At 32.0% G+C, this 20,763-nt stretch overlaps 1 protein-coding gene across 1 annotated transcript; it reads left to right on the plus strand.

Moving 5' to 3' along the window:
- Positions 1–6,299: 6,299 nt before the first annotated feature.
- On the plus strand, positions 6,300–16,647 carry LOC134267593 (uncharacterized). The gene is made up of 6 exons (XM_062749796.1): positions 6,300–6,729; positions 10,195–10,301; positions 10,486–10,569; positions 11,794–11,943; positions 12,641–12,730; positions 16,387–16,647. Exons 2-6 carry the CDS (start codon positions 10,207–10,209, stop codon positions 16,499–16,501), a joined length of 534 nt encoding a protein of 177 aa, XP_062605780.1. The 5' UTR covers positions 6,300–6,729; positions 10,195–10,206; the 3' UTR covers positions 16,502–16,647.
- Positions 16,648–20,763: the final 4,116 nt, after the last annotated feature.

Genomic DNA, 20,763 nt, shown 5'->3' on the forward strand with positions numbered 1-20,763 from the left:
TTCCCAAAGTGTTTAATAGTTACAACATGATGGCTTTATATTCTTGTTGGAAACAAAAAAATCTTTAACTTAAAATCAAGTGAATACACCACAAGGATATGAACTTTTACTGAAATTAACACGAAAAAAGGTTCCGTATTGATATGAGAATTCATATCATCAAACCTAAGCAACGTACCAAAACAGATTTGATGGAAGCAAAACGCTGATACAGTATACAAATACATGTAACTATATGCATGAACACACTACTTATACAGTTATAATATTTAAAACACAATGCATAAATGTTTACAACAAAATTAATTTCTATTACACTCCTCCTCCTAAGGATAAATGATATAATAATCTATTATTTATAACAAATAATAATCAGTTAATTATTCATAACAAATAAGATACATAATAGCACGGATTAAATTCAATTAAACAACAAATAATCAAATGAAACAGTATTTTATATTCATTAATACTGCTCTTCTGTATGTATGCCCCAAAGGGACGACTAGTGACTAACTACAAAACAGTTCCTGCCCTTGGACCAATACTTCTTGGTTTCTTTCGTTTGTTTATTACCGAACAAAAATATTTCCTAGTGTAGCAGCTGCTGTCGCTTTGTTGAGCTTCGCCTGCTGTTTCCTGTTTTCTTTTCTCGCATCAGAAATGGGTTTCAGAGGCATAGTTCCTTGCAAATTATCCTTCGTCCTTACACCATGCCCTATGTTCAATGCCCTACGGGGCAAACCATACCTCATTCTTGCCACACAAGCCGTATGTCGCGATCCATCTCTTCCTGACTTACAAAAAGTTCCGTAACATCCCTATGGAGAAAACATCTGAAAAACAGTTGTACAACTGCATTAAATTTAAATCAGTTACGCCACTGTATCAGAATGTAGGATTATAAAATCTATTCAAATCTTCAAATGGCTAGCGGCAGCTAATGTGTTTAGAAGCAACCTTCAAAAAATGAAATATGTTCCTCTCTGATGCATAACTGTCGATAAAACTTGGAATTGATGCTTGATTTGGTGTACACTAGCCATAATATCTTAAATAGGTATATTATTTATTTGTCGATGTCACCATTGATATGAGAGACACAAACAGTCTCTGCACTACAAATTAATGTTCGTATCCTTTGAAGATATATATACATGTAGTTTTAGGAAACCTGACCTGCAGAGTAGAATCGACTTGTGAAAACAACAGTACTTGCAGACAATGGGTGAAAAGGTAATACAATGTAGTACGGGGGATAAGGGACTTCAAAACAGATATGTTGCAGGACAAATAACAGGAAAACTGGATTTGTACAACTTGCATTCCTGGTGGATGCATTAATTTGAATGTGTGGAGTTGAGCACATGTCAAAGTACATGTACTTAAGAGTTTTGATAAATATATTTCGCTTCATTTTGCTTAGCTAGGCACATTCTTGGACTTTTTCAATGGTATTGTTTTAGCGTACAAAGTTGCCACGTTTGTTCAGGTTTCTGTATTTTATCTTAAAAAATAGCACTACTAAATGACTATTTAAGGGGGCCGACTGTAGTTTCCATTGCGCAATATTTTGCGCATCATAGTAAAATGAAATTTATTTACTGCTTATGAGCAATTGTTTCACTTAATATAAAAAAATGATAAAATTGAGAAATTATACTAGGTTGAAAAATTTAATTACTTCATATATCTGATTTTTAAAACGATTTTTCGAAAATACTGATTTAAATACTAGTTTTTTTGCAATTCGTAAAATTTGTTTTCGTTTAGTGTTAGTGATTGATAACGTGAAGCTCGGATCTGGAAATTTGTATGGCAAGATATTGTTAATATTTTTAAAAGTAATAAATATATGCTCCTGAAATTTAAAACATAAAAATTTGGAGCTATCCTCAAAATAAATTTGCAATGATTTTTTGTATAAATGTTTTTTGTTCCTTACCAACCGGAGCAATTATTTTTAATACCAAAAAGAAACGTTATAAAAACATTGGAAATTTAAACAGTAAATTACTATATCCTTATTGATGCTCTCCAATTGCTCTACGTCTCATTTCTCCATATGCACATTATATCACAACTTAAAATACATTAAGGACAGATGATACAAACAAATTTTTTCTTTGAAAAAGATTTTATATCATGTCACAAGTTTAGAAAAGTGGATAATTCTTAGAATATTTTCTCCTAAAAACTGGAAAAGGAAATAGACTAGGAAAATATTAGTAATATTTCAATGAAAAAACAAATATAGACAAATCACATTCAGTAAAGGTTTACAGGTGAAAACAAATTTCAGAATATGTTACCTTGGAGCTTAAAGTGTAATATAAACTTTAGAAAAATATACCAAGCCAGGTGAATTTTAAGGGGAGGAATAAATTGACAAAAAAATAGCAATTTCACATAGGCTGATTTTTACAATTTCTCTAATTTTCCATTTTCATAATTGTTTATTTCCTTCTGTGTTTAATGTTAAATTTAGCGTCCTTCGATGTAAACATGTTTGGTGTGCTCTGTCATATGGAAAAATGTTATTGTGTTTGTGAATAAAAATAAATCTTAGACTGATTCGTATTTTTTTTAATTACCTATTCATAGTCTCTTTCTGGATTTGTATTTATCTGCAAATAAACATTGCGACCAAAAAAATAAAATGACAAATTAGTTTTAAAATGCACATTTGCTGTATTTTGTATATATATATATATATATATATATATATATATATTAAAAAATGAAATTGTGAAAACACAAAAATATATATATTTCGCTTTCATTCTTCAGAAGCTTATAAGCTTCTGAAAATGCATGTAGCTTATAAGCTTGTGTATTGAAAATACCGCGCTGTGACAAGGTTTTTGTGTTATAGAAAATTGTTAACGATTATGAATATTTAAATTTTGGATATATATATATATATATATATATATATATATATATATATATATATATATATATATATATGTGTGTTATATATATATATATATATATATATATATATATATATATATATATATATATATATATATATATATATATATATATATATAAACAAAAAATTTTGGTAGTGGATGTTCTATATAATCATCATTATTTACAAAATGCGAAACAAATATAAGAATTTTTAGTTACAAAGTTTTTACGAATTAAATAGCCTGCTGCAGCCATATTTTCTTCTCTGCATCTCTAGGAATTTTTTGCACACTTGACATGTCCATCTACAGTTTTATAAAATTGCTATACAAAATAGTATAAAAATAAAGAGTTTTTTGCTATTGTATGTCATAACATAGAACTTTTACTTAAAGAACACATTTGGTGACAATTAAAGGCCTATTTCATTTGAATTAACAGTGTTTCCAGAATTTTTTATTTGTAAAATAATTGATTCACTGTATAGTATTAAAACTTTGAATGGAATTCTAAGTGAATAATTTAATTTCATGTGCTCATGTAACAAAGAAAGACTAATTAAAATAGCATCGACCTGAATTCGTTTTAATATTTCATAAACTAAGCTGCATTTAAACACAGTTTTACATAAAATAGTACATGTATAAATAAAATACACATTTTTTTTAGATTAGAGAATTGACAGCAGAAATCGAAATTGATTATAATATTTAATTAGGAAACATCTCTTTATATGTATCAGTCGAAAACGACATATTAAAAAAGCTTGTAGAGACAAAAGAGTTACATTATTAATAACATATAGTGCATATTAGAATAGAAAAATAGAAAAAGGGTGACCACCAGATTTAAAAAGAAAAAAAATAACTTAAACGTAATGGTTTCTGATGAAGTTGTTTACCAGCTAACAGGCACGTAGCAACAGATCTGAATATATTTCCCAACTTGATTATTGAAAATGTTCTGTTATTCACACACACACAAATTGATTACGGTAAAGTTATATAAGGGAAAAATTGTATGCCAGGGAACTGGTAAAATGAATTATTTCTGTGGCAAGGTTTTTATTTTTCAACTTTTCCAGGTAAGAAAAAAAATACACTTCTAAAGATATTTGCCAGGCTAATTAGCTTTCATGAAAAAAAATATAAAATCGCTTATTATCTAAAAATACATTGCAAACCGTTTCCTTCCTTTAAAATTTTTAAATGCAGCGTGTAAGTTGATCACTATTTTGTTGGATTATCGTAACGCGTAGTCCGTGGAAGTTATGCTAGTGTAGAAGAGTTCCGATTTTGAGGGTAGATAACTCACTTTTGAAAATGGGGAATTAAATTCACCTGGCTTGGTATATTTTTCTTGAGTTTAATATATTAACACCAAGCGAAATTTTTAACCTGTAAACCTTTATTGAATGTGATTTGTCTATTTTTGTTTTTTCATTGAAATATTACTAATATTTTCTAAGTGTATTCCATATTCCAGTTCTTGGGAGAATAAAATCTAGGAACCATCTACTTTTTTAAACTTTTGACATGATATTAAATCATTTTCAAAGAAAAAATTTGTTTGTATCATCTGTCCTTAATATACATCGGCTTACGTAAGCTAAATATTTCTATTTCCTTAGGTTTATTTCTTCGAGGTCTTAAAATCTACTAAAACGTACCAAGTAGTTTGTATTGAAATTTTATTTAAGTCATGCTCTGAAATAAAAATAATCACACAGTTATAACAAATATTTATTAGGTCTCTTGATTTTGGCTTAAAATAAACTTTCATAAGTCCATTTTTATTTTTCAAAATAACTTAAAATTCCTTACTCTAAGAATATATTTGCTTGATTATGAATGTCTGTTATTCACACAGATACAAATTGATTACATCTTTAAAAAAAACTCGGTAAAATGAATTATTTCTGTGTCTAATATTTTTCTTATAAGTACACTGTACATATTTCCATTATTAGTAAAAAATATTTCATAGCTAGGAGACTGAAATCTTATCTTCACTCGTAGTAGAGTTTATGTTTTTGAGACGTGGCGTAATAGGGAAGTAAAAAATAATGACACTTTTTTGCGTATAAGTACATGTAGTCTGATATACATGTACAGATGATGAAAGCACAATTCCTGACTTTAGTACGTTTTAATGTAGCTTGGGGAAGGTATTGCGTCTTTGTTTACCAGCATTTCTCGCCACGTTGGTTGCTAATGCTGCACTGGAGTTTCAAAAGTATATTTTGAAAGATGTACGTTGTAATAATTAAGTGAGCAAATGGTTTTAACTGTAAAAATCATCAAATACATGTACAGGTAAATTAAATTTTTAAAAGCAGTGTTACAGATTAAAATAATGAACAATTTTTAACTATTTTAACTTTTAAAAAAAATGAATTCATTAATTAGTACTAAAAGCGAAGAACTGAACTTATCTATTAGATACAATGTAATGTAGGGAACATCAATTGTCACAAAAGATCAATGTGATTCTGGTTGTTTGAAATTGTCATAAAGATGAAATTATGGAATTTAAAAGATTTACTACAGATCTACTAATGTTTCCGATGATATAATAGTAATAATAATAAGAAGAAGAATGCTTTCTTTAAAGAAGGTACATGTAACCCGATCAGTTCAAAGTACTATTCTTCCCCGGGGCCCTCTAATTTTAAACAACATATTATAAAATATGACACAATCAAAGATAAAACATGCATGCCACACATATAATACTCATGGATCTGTGTATATAGAAATAAGTGCTCTTTATAAAATCTTTAGACCAGGGAACTAAGTTTACCTCCTCCTCTGAGAAAACCATACGGTAAAAAGAAAATAAAGTTTCCATGCTGTTTTAAATTTTACCTTTCTGCAACCATTCTTATTCATGCAGGTCTTTGTCACTTCACTTAAAATCCAATTATTGTTAAACTTTTTGAATGAAAAATAAAAAAATCTTTTAAACAGTTCTATTTACTTGTGTATGCAAAAATTTATTTTTCCATTTAGATTATTGATAATTTTTTTTTATGGATTTCACCTTTCTTTATATTATCTCATTACAGTATATATAGTTTTTAATTTTAGAGGGTTTTGTTTTAAAAAAAAAACTGTTTCAGAGCATACTGAATTCCAAGATTTTTTCTTTTTAGAAAGTTTTCTTCTATCTAAACAAATTCCGATATAAAATGTATCGTATAGCAGCACATTCTATGTGTGGAACACTGCAGACAGCATCACTGTGATCATATCACATCAGGTAACCGTATAACATAGAGTCTGATCAGGGGACTTGCCGGTTACCTAGATCAGCTGAAGAGCATCGGTAGACCCAGCATCCCTTTTACTCTACATGGCGAGTTGAACATATAATAGTGAACGACTTTCTTCTCTTTGTCGCTATGGTGTGAAGTTATGGATATCACTCGAGCATTCTGACTGTCGAATACTTCATTTGACTCTTAAATTATAAAAATTCTGATTCGTGACGTCACGTATTGGCCTATATTGATGAAATTCAAAAAGCTGCAAGGGGATTATTAGCCAAGACTCTAGTGCTGGCTAGGAAACCTGTACAATACGACAACTTAACGATAGCAATTAAACATCTGGGACAGAGGGGTGTGCTTGCGCATGTATCTAACCCCTCCCTTTGGCCAAAAATAATTTTAACTTAGGCGTTTTACTCATTAATTTTGTTTATTTAAAAAAAAGGTGTGACTGTAGCCAAAGTTATTATATAAAAAAGCAGAACCTGTAGACACCTTTGAGAAACAGGAAACAAGGGATATAGCGGGATATATCGTGGGTAAGTCAAATACTTGAGATTTTTTTTTTTAACATATTCTTCGTGCCTAGATAGATATTTAAAAATTTTTTTTTACTTAATTGTCGAATGGCATGTTGTCATAAATGTTATATCGAATTTTGACTAAATTGTCCAAGGATATATAGAAATGTTATAAATAAAGTAGTTCATATTTCAATGAAAAAAGTTAATTTTCGACTTAATGTCTTTTTTTCCTTATTTATATTAATTTTGATATAAAAATATTCTGTAATGATTTTCGTTGATAAATGTACATGTAGTACGACTATTTTGCTATTTGAATAATACTGTTGATGCTTTTTTAGATTTAAGGAATGGTAAGAGCTTGAAATAAAACTTTGAACATATATGTCAATACACTGTACATTATACATTACACAGCCACCATACCATTAATCCAAAAGCTTCTTTTTTTGAGATTTAAGAGAAAAATTTCAATTTTCTTTTTTAATTTCGTATGTGAAAGGTGTAATTAGATTAAATGGAAGTAATTTTTTTCCTGCTCATTTTGACACACCATGAGGATATGTTTAGTATTGTTTTATACGAAGAATTTATTCTTGGACTTAAACGTCAGGAGATATACAGACAAGGTAATTTCAAATTTACAATATGCTCTCTCAAACTTCAAACACGGGCAGCAATAACAAAAAGAAAGAAAAAATATATGTTCTTTAAGATTACATAGCACTAAAATTCATTGAAAAACACACCAAAAATAAATTGTTAGAAATTACCTGTGCGATTTAAATATTACTAGTACATCAAAGCATCCGTATTGACTGTTCTGTTGATATTTCGTTTTCTAGATCATAACCCCTCTGTTCTTTCAAGTAAAAAAATTGAGGTATTAAACTTGATTTCCCAGAAGAAATCTTTAATTGAAGTACGATTAAATTTGCGCAAAATGTAACAAATATTTTGTCAAAATTTTATTTTAACTCTCTGAACAGAGTACCATGAACCAAACAAAACATTTTAACAAAAAATTAAGGAGCTTGTTACAGTGATTAAAAATACATTGTATACAAAAATGTAGTTCAGTTTCATATTTAGAGAATAAATAATCCCCTCCTACAAAAAATGAATAAGATCTTTTTTAAAATTTAGTACTAAGAGGAAATGCACAAAGAACATCAGTGATGACGTTATTGTACTTTTACTTGGAAACCCAAGTTATGTTAAACGTTTATGTTTAGACTCGAGTTTATTCAGAAGGTAATGAAATTAATCTGACACCTTGATATTGAAGGTGATTTTAAATGAGATACCGTACTATAATTATAGAACTATGCGTAAATATTTTTGCAAGTAAGGCGATTGATTATATTTTGATATAGTATTCCCGAGAATATTAGCAAATATCTCAAGTATTAAATTATTTCAGGGTATATAAATATGTCAAGCCAGACAGTACTATCAGCAATAAATGACATTATTCTCCTTTGCTATTGAATACTGTATTGAACTCGGGCAATCCGGTCAAACGTCTTTTTATGATATATTGACATATAATAAAGAATAAAATACTCCTCCAAAGACAGGCCATATGTTGAGAGAACACGGCCGTTTAGCAGTTATTACGGGTGTTCAAACATCATTAGGCCAGTTCTGTAAACAACGACCACATGCTCTCTGTTCCTTTTAATACAATACCCTGATATCTTCATTGACTTACATATTCCGAAAAATGATTCTGTTCTTATGATACAAAAAGCTCTTTGTGAAAATGATCCTTAAGATTAGAAGAGATTGAATGGCATCGTGCCAGATCTCATTTATAGTTTAATAACTTTTTCTACACTAAATTAATCCATCTACAATCATTTCTCTAGGGACTTTTCGTCTTGTTCTCTTCAGTTGCGTGTATTTACCATGTTGAACATTTATTGTACAGTTTAAGAGTAAAGCTAATAGAACAAAACAGTAATTAGATTTATTGCCTCTTTAGAAGCAGTTTACACTTTGCGTTAAAGTTTCAGCACCAAAAAGGAAGGCGTTTTCGGAGTTTTATTTGAACAACTTTTCCCTGAGCAATCATCAGTTGTCGAGTGGATTTCCGGATAAAATACTCAATTTGCGATTATCTTTAACTTGTCCAAAATCTCGCCAGCTGATACCTGATTACGCTTTACAAATTATTTCGATTTAAGAAGACGATTATCGCTCAATTTGCGTCTGTTTTAATAATTAAACACGCCAAAGTGAGAAAACATCTTGATAAAATCAAATCTTCGCCAAATTGTTTCCAAAATTGTTGATCGTAATGATTCGAAGATTCTAGGGAAATGGAAAGCCGGTTCTTTCGTGGCATTATTAACATTTTCACTTGGACCAGATGTCCTTCAAGAAACAATCAAACCCAGCTACAATGTACACTTTAGTAAATCGGTAGACTGAATTGAATTTTTTATGACAAGGTCTATACTCAAGAAAAAGATTGCAACGATCACGTTTTCTTTGAAATAATAGGATTTTGTTATTTATTAATAAAATAAATAATTTTCATCAATGTAATGACGTACTCTTGTATTACAATATAGATTAAATGTGCAAAAGTACTTCGTCACAGGTTAGATTCAATTATTTTGTGTCAAAAATCGTCGCACTAGCGATAAATGTTATTATTGTCTCTTCTCTATTAGAAAAACGTGTGAAATTATGTTTTCATTTAACTCGGAAAAATATTTGTATTTTATTTATTCTGGAAGTGTCACAATTATGAACTATTTCATTTGTTAGTATTAAAAACTATTCATTGATTTGCATTCTTCATATAAAATCGGCAGTTATCTAATTCTTTTTATAAACAAGTGTCAATATTTTATTAATGTATGCAAAGGAAAGACCGGTGAGAATAGCGGGATTCATATAACATAGGGTTTTATTTGCTTATACCGATCAGCGTAAAAAAGACCAATTTATTTGAAAGTCATGATGAGTTAAATGTCACAAATGTGTGCAAATTAATCTATTTAAACGGACATTCGATGCAAATGAAAAAAGGTACAAATAAAGAAAATTAATGTTATTATCTATTTTGTCTGACACATAATCAATTGGTTTTGGAGAAATTTGCCTTTTTATCGTTCCATGTGTATCTTACATTGAAAGGAAATTAAACATGCACATTACATGCATACACATTTTTATACACTTTATTCTTTTTAATCAGCTGTTTGATATTGTATAACTTTATTGCGTAATTTTATGATACAGATGTACAGTAAACTATTCCGGAATACTGACGCAGTACTATTGTCATATAAAGTGTGTACATATTTCAAATGTTGCGCTGTTGGCATTCATTGCCCTCAAATCTCGCATAATCGATCATCAATATGTGACAAGCGTGATGTTAACACAGAGGGGAAAATAGATGAATGCCAAATGATGTAACAAAAATTAATAAATGTCAAATGATATTTGATGAATTAATTTCAGGATTTGATCATAATGGAGGGAATGAGAACATCAGTTTTGTCAGTGCTATTTTTCATCGTTACAACATCATCAGTTGAGATTAAAACACAGCATTTACGGGAAAAACAGTATGTATGACTGTTACAGATATATTTCAGTGTACTTATTAACCTTTCCCATACCGTATTTTTTTAGACGAGTCAATGCGTTGTTTATTTCATTCTAATAACAGGGTAAAGCTTTTTTTTTAATCATGCAATATTTGATGTATAATATATGACTTTCAAGATAGTGTATTCTTTTCTTATATAGTTTGGTTGATCAATTGGACAGAGTGCGCGAGAAATTGGGAGATTTAGCACACACAGTAGATTCACTCAGGGCTTTTACGCAAAGGTAAACCTTTTATAAACCTGCAAGTAAAAACATGGACACCTAGTTGACTTAACTAGTTAACCTCCCTATTAAAGACAAAACATAACATTCAGTAGAGAAAAAGAAGAGGTCATATATATAGAAAAAATAATGACAGGATAATCAAACATGTTAAAGTTATATATAAACACAAATAAGACAAAGAACATACAGTAAACATAATTCTCGGACATTTATGAAATAATTATGAAAAGTAATACGTGGTGTACACACAATATTCATAAGTTGCATTTTAATTTATGCTAACGTTACTACAGCTAGAGAATGAGAAGAGAATGCACAATTTTGTTTCAAGGTTGTAATTGTATGTATATAATTACAGATAATGTGTGTAGCTTTGCTTAATATTATCAATAACAGTGGACAATTTTATTGACTTCATAATCTGTACCGTATCAAAAAAAGAAAATTATTGTTCCATTTGTTGTGAAAGTAATAAAGGCGCTTAAAAGGAGTATTAATTTTGAAAGTCTCGTGGAATTCTTTTTACAGGGAATGATCATGAAGCGAAATGCTAAATATTACAATAATCTATCTTGGCTTTGTTAGAATTGTGGTCCTTCTGTGTCTTCGTGGTAATGCACAACTGAAATATGAAAGTCCTAAATCTCTTCTTAATCAAAAGTTCTTGTAACATATCCATGGACAGACTGATTGACGGACAGAGAATGAGACTTAATTTCCCACCTCTTCGCGAAAGCGGGGGACAAAAAACCTCCGAATGAACGAAGAAATAACTTTAATATTAATATTGAAGTGAACCGAATAGATGCATTATTTTGACCAATAATAACACAGTAACCGATATCTTTGCTAAAAAAAATATCAATTGTGCTTTTGAAAGAAACCAATTGCTTTAAGCGTGCATGAATGAGAAAGTATGACATTAACTTCATATAACAAACAGGACGTAAAATAACATAACTGTAATACAGTCATGTAAATACACAAATGTACATTGTATTACTTCATAAAAATTAAACTTAAGAAGTGTATTTAACATAATTTTATTAAAATCGTTTTATTTAGTGTGTTAAGATTGACTATAGAACCCACAGTGTTGATCTTTTGAAAAGAGATATATTTAACTTAGTTTTAACAGGTTTTATTTAGAATTTCAGTTTTTGCATGCCATACTGTTCTTGTCATTTGAACGATCATAATCGTAATTATTCATTCTTTCAGAGAAGCGTGTGCCCTTAGTCTCAATGTAGATATATGTGCTGAAAAATACATAGAACAAACAGCAGATCACCAAAACAACTTACAAGGCCTAGTAGAGGGGAATCCTGGGAAACGGCGCCAAACACGAAGTGCTGACAGTCCACTAAATATGTAAATAATTATTAATGAATTTTTTTTAAATCTAAATATAAACCGTTTTCAAATTAATCCAAATAAAGCTCATCTTGCCTACACCCGACAGGGGTAAAAAGAATGAGGTGGGTAGATTAGATGCTTCATTTAAAAAACAATACAGAAACACTTGCGAATGATAGTTATTTCATATTTTATAATAATAGTTATTTCTGGAACAAGAAAATTAAAGTTTGGAATGAATTAAATATTTTTTGGAGATTTGCTACGGGTCGATTTTAATCAGTCATTCGAGAGAGGCAAATTTCTATTAAAAAGATGGATCATTTTAAAACAACTGACTATCCATTAATTCATTGATTATAGAGCGAGTTTTACAAACACAAACATTCCGAAATTTAGAGTATTACTTAAAATATACCTGTATTTGCTCAAATTTCTTGCTGGCAAAATTTTAACAATAATAAAGGTTTGCATTTCGTCTATAAGTCGTCGAGAAAGAAATAACGGGAAAATCTAAATTGATTTCACATTTTACAAGATACATGTTAATGTTTAATCATGTTAATATTTTGCAACTCAGCAACATATTGTAATATATTAATTTCTCTCCTTGTACTATTTTTTGTACACAAAAGTTGAGGGATCATACTTAAAGGCATATCCTCCAGCAATTATCCTAGAGAAAAGTGAATCTAATATTTATTTTTTCCAGATTTGTTGAAGATCTATTAAGAAAGAACGAAGCTCTCCAATCTATCCAAGAGATTATAAATAAAGTTTCTAAAACAGTTCATCAAGAAAAGTGAGTACAGTCCCAATCTGGTTAAAATTACTTTTTGCACATAGGAGTTTTCCTATAATGGGGTAGTTATAAAGCCATATTTTACCGATATGACAATAAGTTGAATTAGGAACAACGTTAAAGTATCTTTTATTCTTAAATTTCCGAATCGAAACTTGTAAATAAATGTATTCTAAGATTTTGGTTTGCTCATAAACGGCGCTAATAAATTGAAAAAAAACTTTGGCTAAACAACATAGTTACTAAATGCATCAGAACTCTTGGGACACCTGTACTTCAAATAAATTACCATTCTTTTAAGGATGTACCTAGATTTAATTTACAATACATGTAGTTTGCGCTTGATTTACAAGCTTACATGTAACATTTCTCGCTCCTCCTGGTAAGCTTATAGGTTCTTTTGAAAATAGTATTGAAATCTTAAACAAATTTTGTCCCTTAATTTAATGATTCTTTTGTAGTTTTGCAAAATTATTTTGTTAAAACATTCTGACTGTACATAGAAGTACTCGGAAGTTTATATATAAAAGATTCTGTTCGAGTTTCTGATCGACAATATCTATGTGGTTTTCGGAGACCAGGTCTTGTAGTAATTTATTGGAAATCCGATAGGTACCAATTGTGCCCCGTTATAACAGACCTAATTTTGTGTTCATATGAAACAGACTTTGTCCAAAATCTTAACGTGAAAAGAGGAAAACGTTCTCTGAAGTCGTCAACTGGAAATTTAGATAAATCTATTTTGTATTGTCAATTAAAAATGGTTATTCCCATTCTTATGTCGATATGATAATATCCTGGTGAGCTTGAGATAAAAAAAATACCACAGAGTCTGACACATTCTGTTTGACATTTGGATACTTTAATTGATAAATATGTTAATGGTAATCTAACAACCAATCTCGATGATAAACGTAATAACTATAACTTTTAATCGTCAACTTCTCGTACTTATGCAGCAAATAACCTTCATCACCTGCAACTATCAGTTGATTCGATACGCAAGAGCATGCTCTGTTAATGAAACAAGAATATCAGCAGTCTCGTTTAAAGTCATCATTTCTTAAAATCTATGGTCTGTACAATACTGATTTTTTCGTTATTTTCCGATCACGACAAGGAGCATACGGCGGGTTTGACCGGTCGGCAGGGGATGCTCACTCCTCTACGGCACCTGATCGTATCTCATGTTCTGGAGGTCCGTCCTTGATCCCGCTCCTACTTTGTATTGTTTTATCGACTTGTGAGCTTCAGATGCGGATCAAGCAATTTTTGAAACAGGGTATCAGAGAGATGCCTTAAACATTCATGCATAGAATTACACCACAGGCCTGCACGTCCGTAGCAATGGTTTTCAAAAGGGCCAACCTCCGAACAGAAGTGATAGGCAAAATAAAAAAAGAGGCCCATATGCCACATATCTCACCTGAGTAACTTTGTTGATGCCGTTCTTGACCAGATTTTCCTCTTGTAATACCTTTCGTGGCCCTGACCAACCCCCCATCCCCTTCCGGGTCATAATTTTAACAATTCAGAATCTACATAATCACCCACAGGATGCTTCTACGTAAGTTACTGTTTTCTTCGCCCGTTGGTTCTTAAGGAAAATTTTTAAATTTTTCCTTTATATTACCATATAAACCTTGGATTCCCTCTTGTGGCCCCGCCCTACCCCCGGGAGTCATGGTTTGAACAATATAGAATCTACACTACTCAAAGATACTTTCCCCGAAGTTTCAGTTGAAACTGTATGGCCCAATGGTTTTTGAGAAGACTTTTCAATATATTTTAATGTTAAACTTGGATTCCCTATTGTCCCGCCCTATTTCTGGGGTCATGGTTTTAGCACTTTAGAATATACACCACCCAAGAATGCTTCCACGTACGTTTTAGCCTTTGTGGCCCAGTGGTTCTTGAGAAGAGTTTTTAAGGACTCCACCCATTTTTTTTTCCTTTTTCTTGATTATCTCCCTTTGTAAGGGGACATGACCCTTCATTTTTACAATTTCAACTCCCCTTCACCAACGATTGATTTGTACCAATTTGGTCAAAATTGGTCCATTGGTTCTTGAGAAGTTGAAAATGTGAAAGTATACAGACGGACATTGGGTGATCAGAAAAGCTCACTTGATCTTTCAGCTCAGGTGAGCTAAAAATGTGCACCACATTCATACACCCTATTTCTGGAAGGCAATGTGGGATTTTCTAACTTTTCGTTCCTTATGTGGTTTCATATGGATTTTGCATAATTTAAAACTCCGGTAACAAAAAGGGGCAGCATTTAAATAAAAACTTACATATTTGAAGTAAAGCAAAAGATTATTCTCAGAAAAAGTGAACACACTCACCCCGCATACTGACCAGTCGGGCATTTAGCACCTTGCTCGTCATAGATTAAACTATCCCCCAGATTTTCTCTTGTGCATACATGTACTCCATTTCATGACTTCTTAAGCATTCTTAGTTACAATGTACTTCAGAAAAAAGTACGAAAATGGCAATGGTAGCTTCTGCTTGAATTCTCCAATGATATCAAAGTGAAATCTTGCATGTTACTTGTTGTTGGTCGGGGCCAGGGATCTGAAGGAACACGTAGGGTATGACATAAGAGAAACTCTATCTAGGAAGCCATTGGCGTCGGAAGCAATTTGGAAGTGGGGGGATTATTCACAGAGAAAAAAATCAAAGCTGAAAAAAACTTGGCAAAAAAAAAGAAAACTTTCAGTATTGTCCAAACCTGAAAAATCTATTTCTAGAGGGGATGGGGTGTTATTTTTTCAGTGCCAAAGTTTTCCCCAAACACTACCACTTAACCTTCTTTCACTATATTGCAACGTGCCTGTTGAAAGTTGGGGGAGGGGGGCTAAACCTACGCCCCTATCTTCAATGTTAATGTCTTTATTATGTCGGTCTCTGCAAAAAAGTGGGGGAATAAGCTCTATCCCCCGGTTCCGAAGGTAATGTACGTAGAAAGAACAAAGATTGACCTACTTAAAAATTGAACTACTAGTACTTTTTGTATTCAAGATATTAGACGTAAAAATTATTTAAATTTTGGAAGACTCCCTCTGTGCAAAGATACATTGTTACCTCGTCTGGGCCAATGCCCCTCCCCCCTTTCATGTTAAACGGTATATATTTTTCGTAAAAATTCTCAAACAGCTATACATCTTTATATAGATATTAATATAGATTTCTTTATAATAGAGAGCTAAATCTTATTCACTTAAATTAATGGAACGACATTGTGACAAGGTGAGGGCTAGCATATTTTGAAAATAAATACAAGTGTTCTGCCCTCCACTATTGGCGGGAAAATAATTTGTTATTACCAAATGACAAGTGTTACTATCCCAACCTCCGCTCACTTCCAAAAAAGATGATAGTATTATTTTTTGAGCTTTGTGATTTTTTATTAATTGAAAAAGAATATAAATCATCTTTGAATAAAATAATATATTCCTTACCAAATAAATTAAAATAATTTAAATCAGTTTTTTCATGATTCCACATTAGAATTGAATGGTTGCCCCCCCCATTTTCAAACGCATTTTGATCTGCTTTAGAGATGGAAAAATTGTTAATTACTCATGATTACATGATTTCATAATCGGTAGATTGAAAGCAAAAGTTGTCATATTTTCAATCTTTTACAGAAAGAGAAGCTGTACCTTGAACCTGGCCTACCACTGTCAAACGTCAGAGTACGCTGGATTAACAGATCTTTATAACTATCTTAACAGTAACGCAAGTCCAGGGAAGAGGAGATAACTTTGCATTGTAATTGTCATTTGACAAAATAAACATTTAGCAAATGCATTTTTTGTACGTGTTTGAGCTCAAACACAACTGCAGTGTTTGAATAGCACTACTTCCGTAATGTCTTAGGTTACTCTGTGAACGAAATTGAAAAGTATCGTTACTTTTCAATTTTCATCAGTCATACTTGTGGACAGGACCAACCCCCCCCCCCCATATTCAACCCCGGGGCTTGTTTTTGTTAACGTTGTTCCCCCGTTGGTTTTTCTAGGGTTAAAACATGATTCTATTTTCTTTTAAAATAATATTTTAACCTAAAATGTCGGTTCACACTGTCTCAACATGCATTTTTGTAACAGTCTTAGTTCATACTGATGGATTGACTCTGCATTTCGTAAGAATCCAAGTGCACAAAAGAAGATTTTCAAAGAATTTATGTATATTAACTTTATAATCAGTAGAACTCCGCCCTAACGCAAGAACTCCTGGCCCTGGAGCCATAGAATTCACAGTTTTGGAAGAGGCATCTTTATTCGAGATGTACTTGGTTAGTTTAATTAATTTCCAGGAGCAGAGAAGATTTTCAAAGAATTAATGCAATTTTACTATATAATCTATTAAGCCCCGCCCTAGCACTAGAACCCCTGACCCTGGGGCCATGAATTTCACAAGTTTGGTAGTGGGCTCAATGCTGATTACAATCATGCCAATAGTTTGACTGCTTGATATCCAGGAGTAAAGAAGATTTTTAAAGATTGCATTAATTTTAGTGATTTTTGTGCCAACCCGCCGGCCCAAGGCCTAGGAGGGCAGGGATCATGAACAATTTTTGTTCCTCTTCACCCATAGATGCTTTATGCCAAAATTGGTTGAAATTGTTTGAGTGGTTGCAGAGAAGAAGCTGAAAAAGTTCAAATGTTAACACACGACTCATGAAAACAGATAACAATAGGTCACCCGAGTTTACTCAGATGACTTAAAAACAGCCCTGAGTGCAACCAGCATGGGAAAAAAACAGGAATCTAAACCTACTGTAACTAGTCCTAATTGTAACGGGGACCGTTACAGATGTTCCCCAAACGCTCCCCAACTCCCTTTGGTGCCATATCCCCTGTAAGCTTCATTAAATAAGACAAACTCTATGCATTTGAGATTTTAACAACATTTACCCAGAAGTGTACCAAGTTCATTCAAATTTTAGCATTGCAGGCGTGCGCGTGTGAATGCATGTGCGTAATAACCATATCATATTGCCTACACAATCTATTTATTTTAATATACTAAATATTAAAGTATTTAATCCAAAAGTATTAAAAAATACGCTCATTCAAGTGTATTTTGGATTTTACTCATTTCACGTGCATGCACGTGCATACATGAGCATGATGACCATACCTTCTTGTAGAAGTCCATTACATCTATCTATGTTCTAAATCCCACCCCGTTTGGTTGAAAACCAAGGGAGTTATAGCTGTTTAAAGTTTCAGCCAATGAGATTGCAGCACACGTTCACGCACGTGTATGCATGTACATGGTGACCATACCTTCTTGTAGAGGTCCATTATACCTATCTATGTTCCAAATCCCATCCTGTTTGGTTGAAAATCAAGGGAGTTATAGCTATTTAAAGTTTAAGCCAATCAGATTGCAGCGCACGTGCATGCACGTGTTTTCATGATAATTGCTATATATCATGTTGTAGGATATTATAATGTATGGCTATGTTCAAAATTTCAAAGGATTTCGTCAAAAACAAGAAAGATATTGAGACTTTAGTTTCAGCCAATCAGAGCGAAGCGCACGTGCATGCGCGTGAGATCTGGCTATTTTGACCATGTCATATTGTCTATGCTACTCATATATCCTTATATTATGAGTTTCAAAGCATTTCATCAAAAATGTGAAAAGTTACGCCTATATCAATTAAATCGTTCATTTCACGTGTTGCACGTGCATGCTCTTGCAAGCACGTGCGCGCAAAATGACCTTCGTTCCGCAAATCTACATAACATGCCTACTGACCCTAAAAAGGTTTTACCTAAGTCGGATGTGTAGTTTACAAGATCACTCCTGGACAAAAAAGTACCCAGGAAGAAGAAAAATAATAATAACTAGAAACGATCTCGTTGCGAGCAACGAGAGGTCTTCCGTCCAATTCTGGAAAAAAAAACTCGTGAAGTCGAGCTGAGAAGTGATTAAAAATTTTGGTCACAAATTGAATCCAGGTCGCCAGCGTGAAAATCCAATCCGCTTTTTCCCGTTTTATCCCAAAAGCGCTAACCATTACCCAATTGGGAGTACTGCTCTAAATGTACTTGTGTATACTTTTGCTACAGTACACCTGTCTAAGAATTATAAAAGACAGGCCATTATTCATAATTTGGCGCCAAACGCCACGTTAAATCTTCGCGCCTTTTCATTGGACTGATCTATTAAATAGGTATGATAGCTTCAATGAAATTAAGAAAAAAGAATGTTCTCATTGCCTACATTTCGAGGTTTAGAAAATATTTTTAACACATTGTACACATTCTATAGAAAAGTAACACAAAAGCAGTGAAATGACTATAATTTTAATTTTTTTTTATTTCCCGTCTCAGAAATGTACTATGCCGATTAGTTATACTTTCATAAAAAGGTTGAAATGTTTCGCCGAAAAACATGCCTCGCTCTACGACAGTCAAGGAATCAGATATCATTTATGTTCAATAACTTGATTCAGATCTTTGAGAAAAGAATGTTAATATAAACTCCATTAGATGATTTCATTAAAATGGTTTTCTTATTTCTGTCTTTTCTATTCGTTTAATATCACACAAGTGTGCATGGGAAAAACAGTGGTTATACGTTTTATACTTACTCTACATGCATCGTTATTGTTTCTTGAAAAACTATAACTTATAACTATGATTTAAGATCTGTTTTTCCGTCTTGCAAAACAAATGATAATATAGGTATCTCTCATTTGCACCTTTAGTCTTTTCTTTTTCTACTTTGAGAACCAACCAAAACCAGTTACAGAAGACGTTTGAGAAGACCCTGGAATAAATCTTTAGTTTGACACAGAATTGTAACGTAATTACTACGTGATCTATTAACGCGCAAACCATTAAGCTATTGGGAGCACTGCTCTAAATATACTTGTGTATACATTTGCAACAGTACACCTATTTAAGAATTATAAAAGGCGGGCCACTATTGATAATTACGCGCCAAACGCCACGAGTAAATATTCGCGCCTTTTCTTTGGATTGATCTATTAAATAGGTGTGATAGCTTCAATGAAATTAAATAAATAAAACGTTCTTATGGCCTTTATTTTATTTCGACGTTAAGAAAGTATATTTAACACATTGTACACATTACATATCGTATCTAGCCCAGTTAAACTGGGGCAGTGAAACGGAAATTAAGTTTTAAGATTGACACGTAATTACAACGTACTACTACGTGAAAGTCCAAGTAGTTTTTTATATTTCATGTATCCTTATGTCTGAATGGTTTAATCAAACGCTCAGCTGCCTCCATAAACCCATACTCGCGAAATGGCGGAGTTGACAGAGGCAGACGCCATCTTGGGCCCGCTTCAGATTTTCAAATATTAATATCTAGAGTTCAGATTAACCAATATTCAAACAACTTATATAGTGAGCATCAATAGAAGGGTCTCTATTAATATTCCAAAAATAAATAAAAAATATTGAAAATCAAAAAAGTTAGAAAATACAATTTTTTTAATTCGTTTCTCCTAACGACAGGAAGTAACGACGACGAACGAAAGGTCGCGTCCTGGATAGTATATATCACGATCTATAATCCCTGAAAGTTTCACATTTATATCTTCTACCGTTCTTGAGATTAACCGTAGACAAAATGTCATTTTAAATTCAGAAAATGTCCCGTAACTTGGCACCAGAAGCGAATTTTCAAAAAATCTCTCGGAAAAAATAACTTCAGATAATAATACATAATTTCTGTAAATTTCATGAAAATCCACCCAGTAGTCTTCGAGAAATCGCGTGCACAAAATTCGGTGTACGGAAAAATAATAATAATAATAAGAAGAAGAAGAAACAATAGAATCACTATAAGGTCTTCCGTGAAGACGGAAGACCTTAATAATAAGAAACAGAGTAAAAACAATATGTTCCCCAACTTCGTTTGGGGAACATAAATATATTGTAACGTTTTCGGGTTCTTTTATGGGATTCGGCTGTTCTGTCTGAACAATTAAATAATAAATTAATTTTCTCAATCACAAATTTAAATTAATA

This window comes from Saccostrea cucullata, unplaced genomic scaffold, assembly GCF_032062105.1.
Source record: "Saccostrea cucullata isolate Sc308-1 unplaced genomic scaffold, CSIRO_AGI_Scuc_v1 ctg1078, whole genome shotgun sequence".
NCBI classification, from domain to species: Eukaryota; Metazoa; Mollusca; class Bivalvia; order Ostreida; family Ostreidae; genus Saccostrea; species Saccostrea cuccullata.

Coding starts and splice junctions, on each gene's coding strand:
- LOC134267593 (XM_062749796.1), top strand. CDS start 10,207: ATGGAGGGAATGAGAACATCAGTTTTGTCAGTGCTATTTTTCATCGTT. Junction 10,302..10,485: donor CAGCATTTACGGGAAAAACA/GTATGTATGACT, acceptor TTTCTTATATAG/TTTGGTTGATCAATTGGACA. Junction 12,731..16,386: donor AAAACAGTTCATCAAGAAAA/GTGAGTACAGTC, acceptor AATCTTTTACAG/AAAGAGAAGCTGTACCTTGA.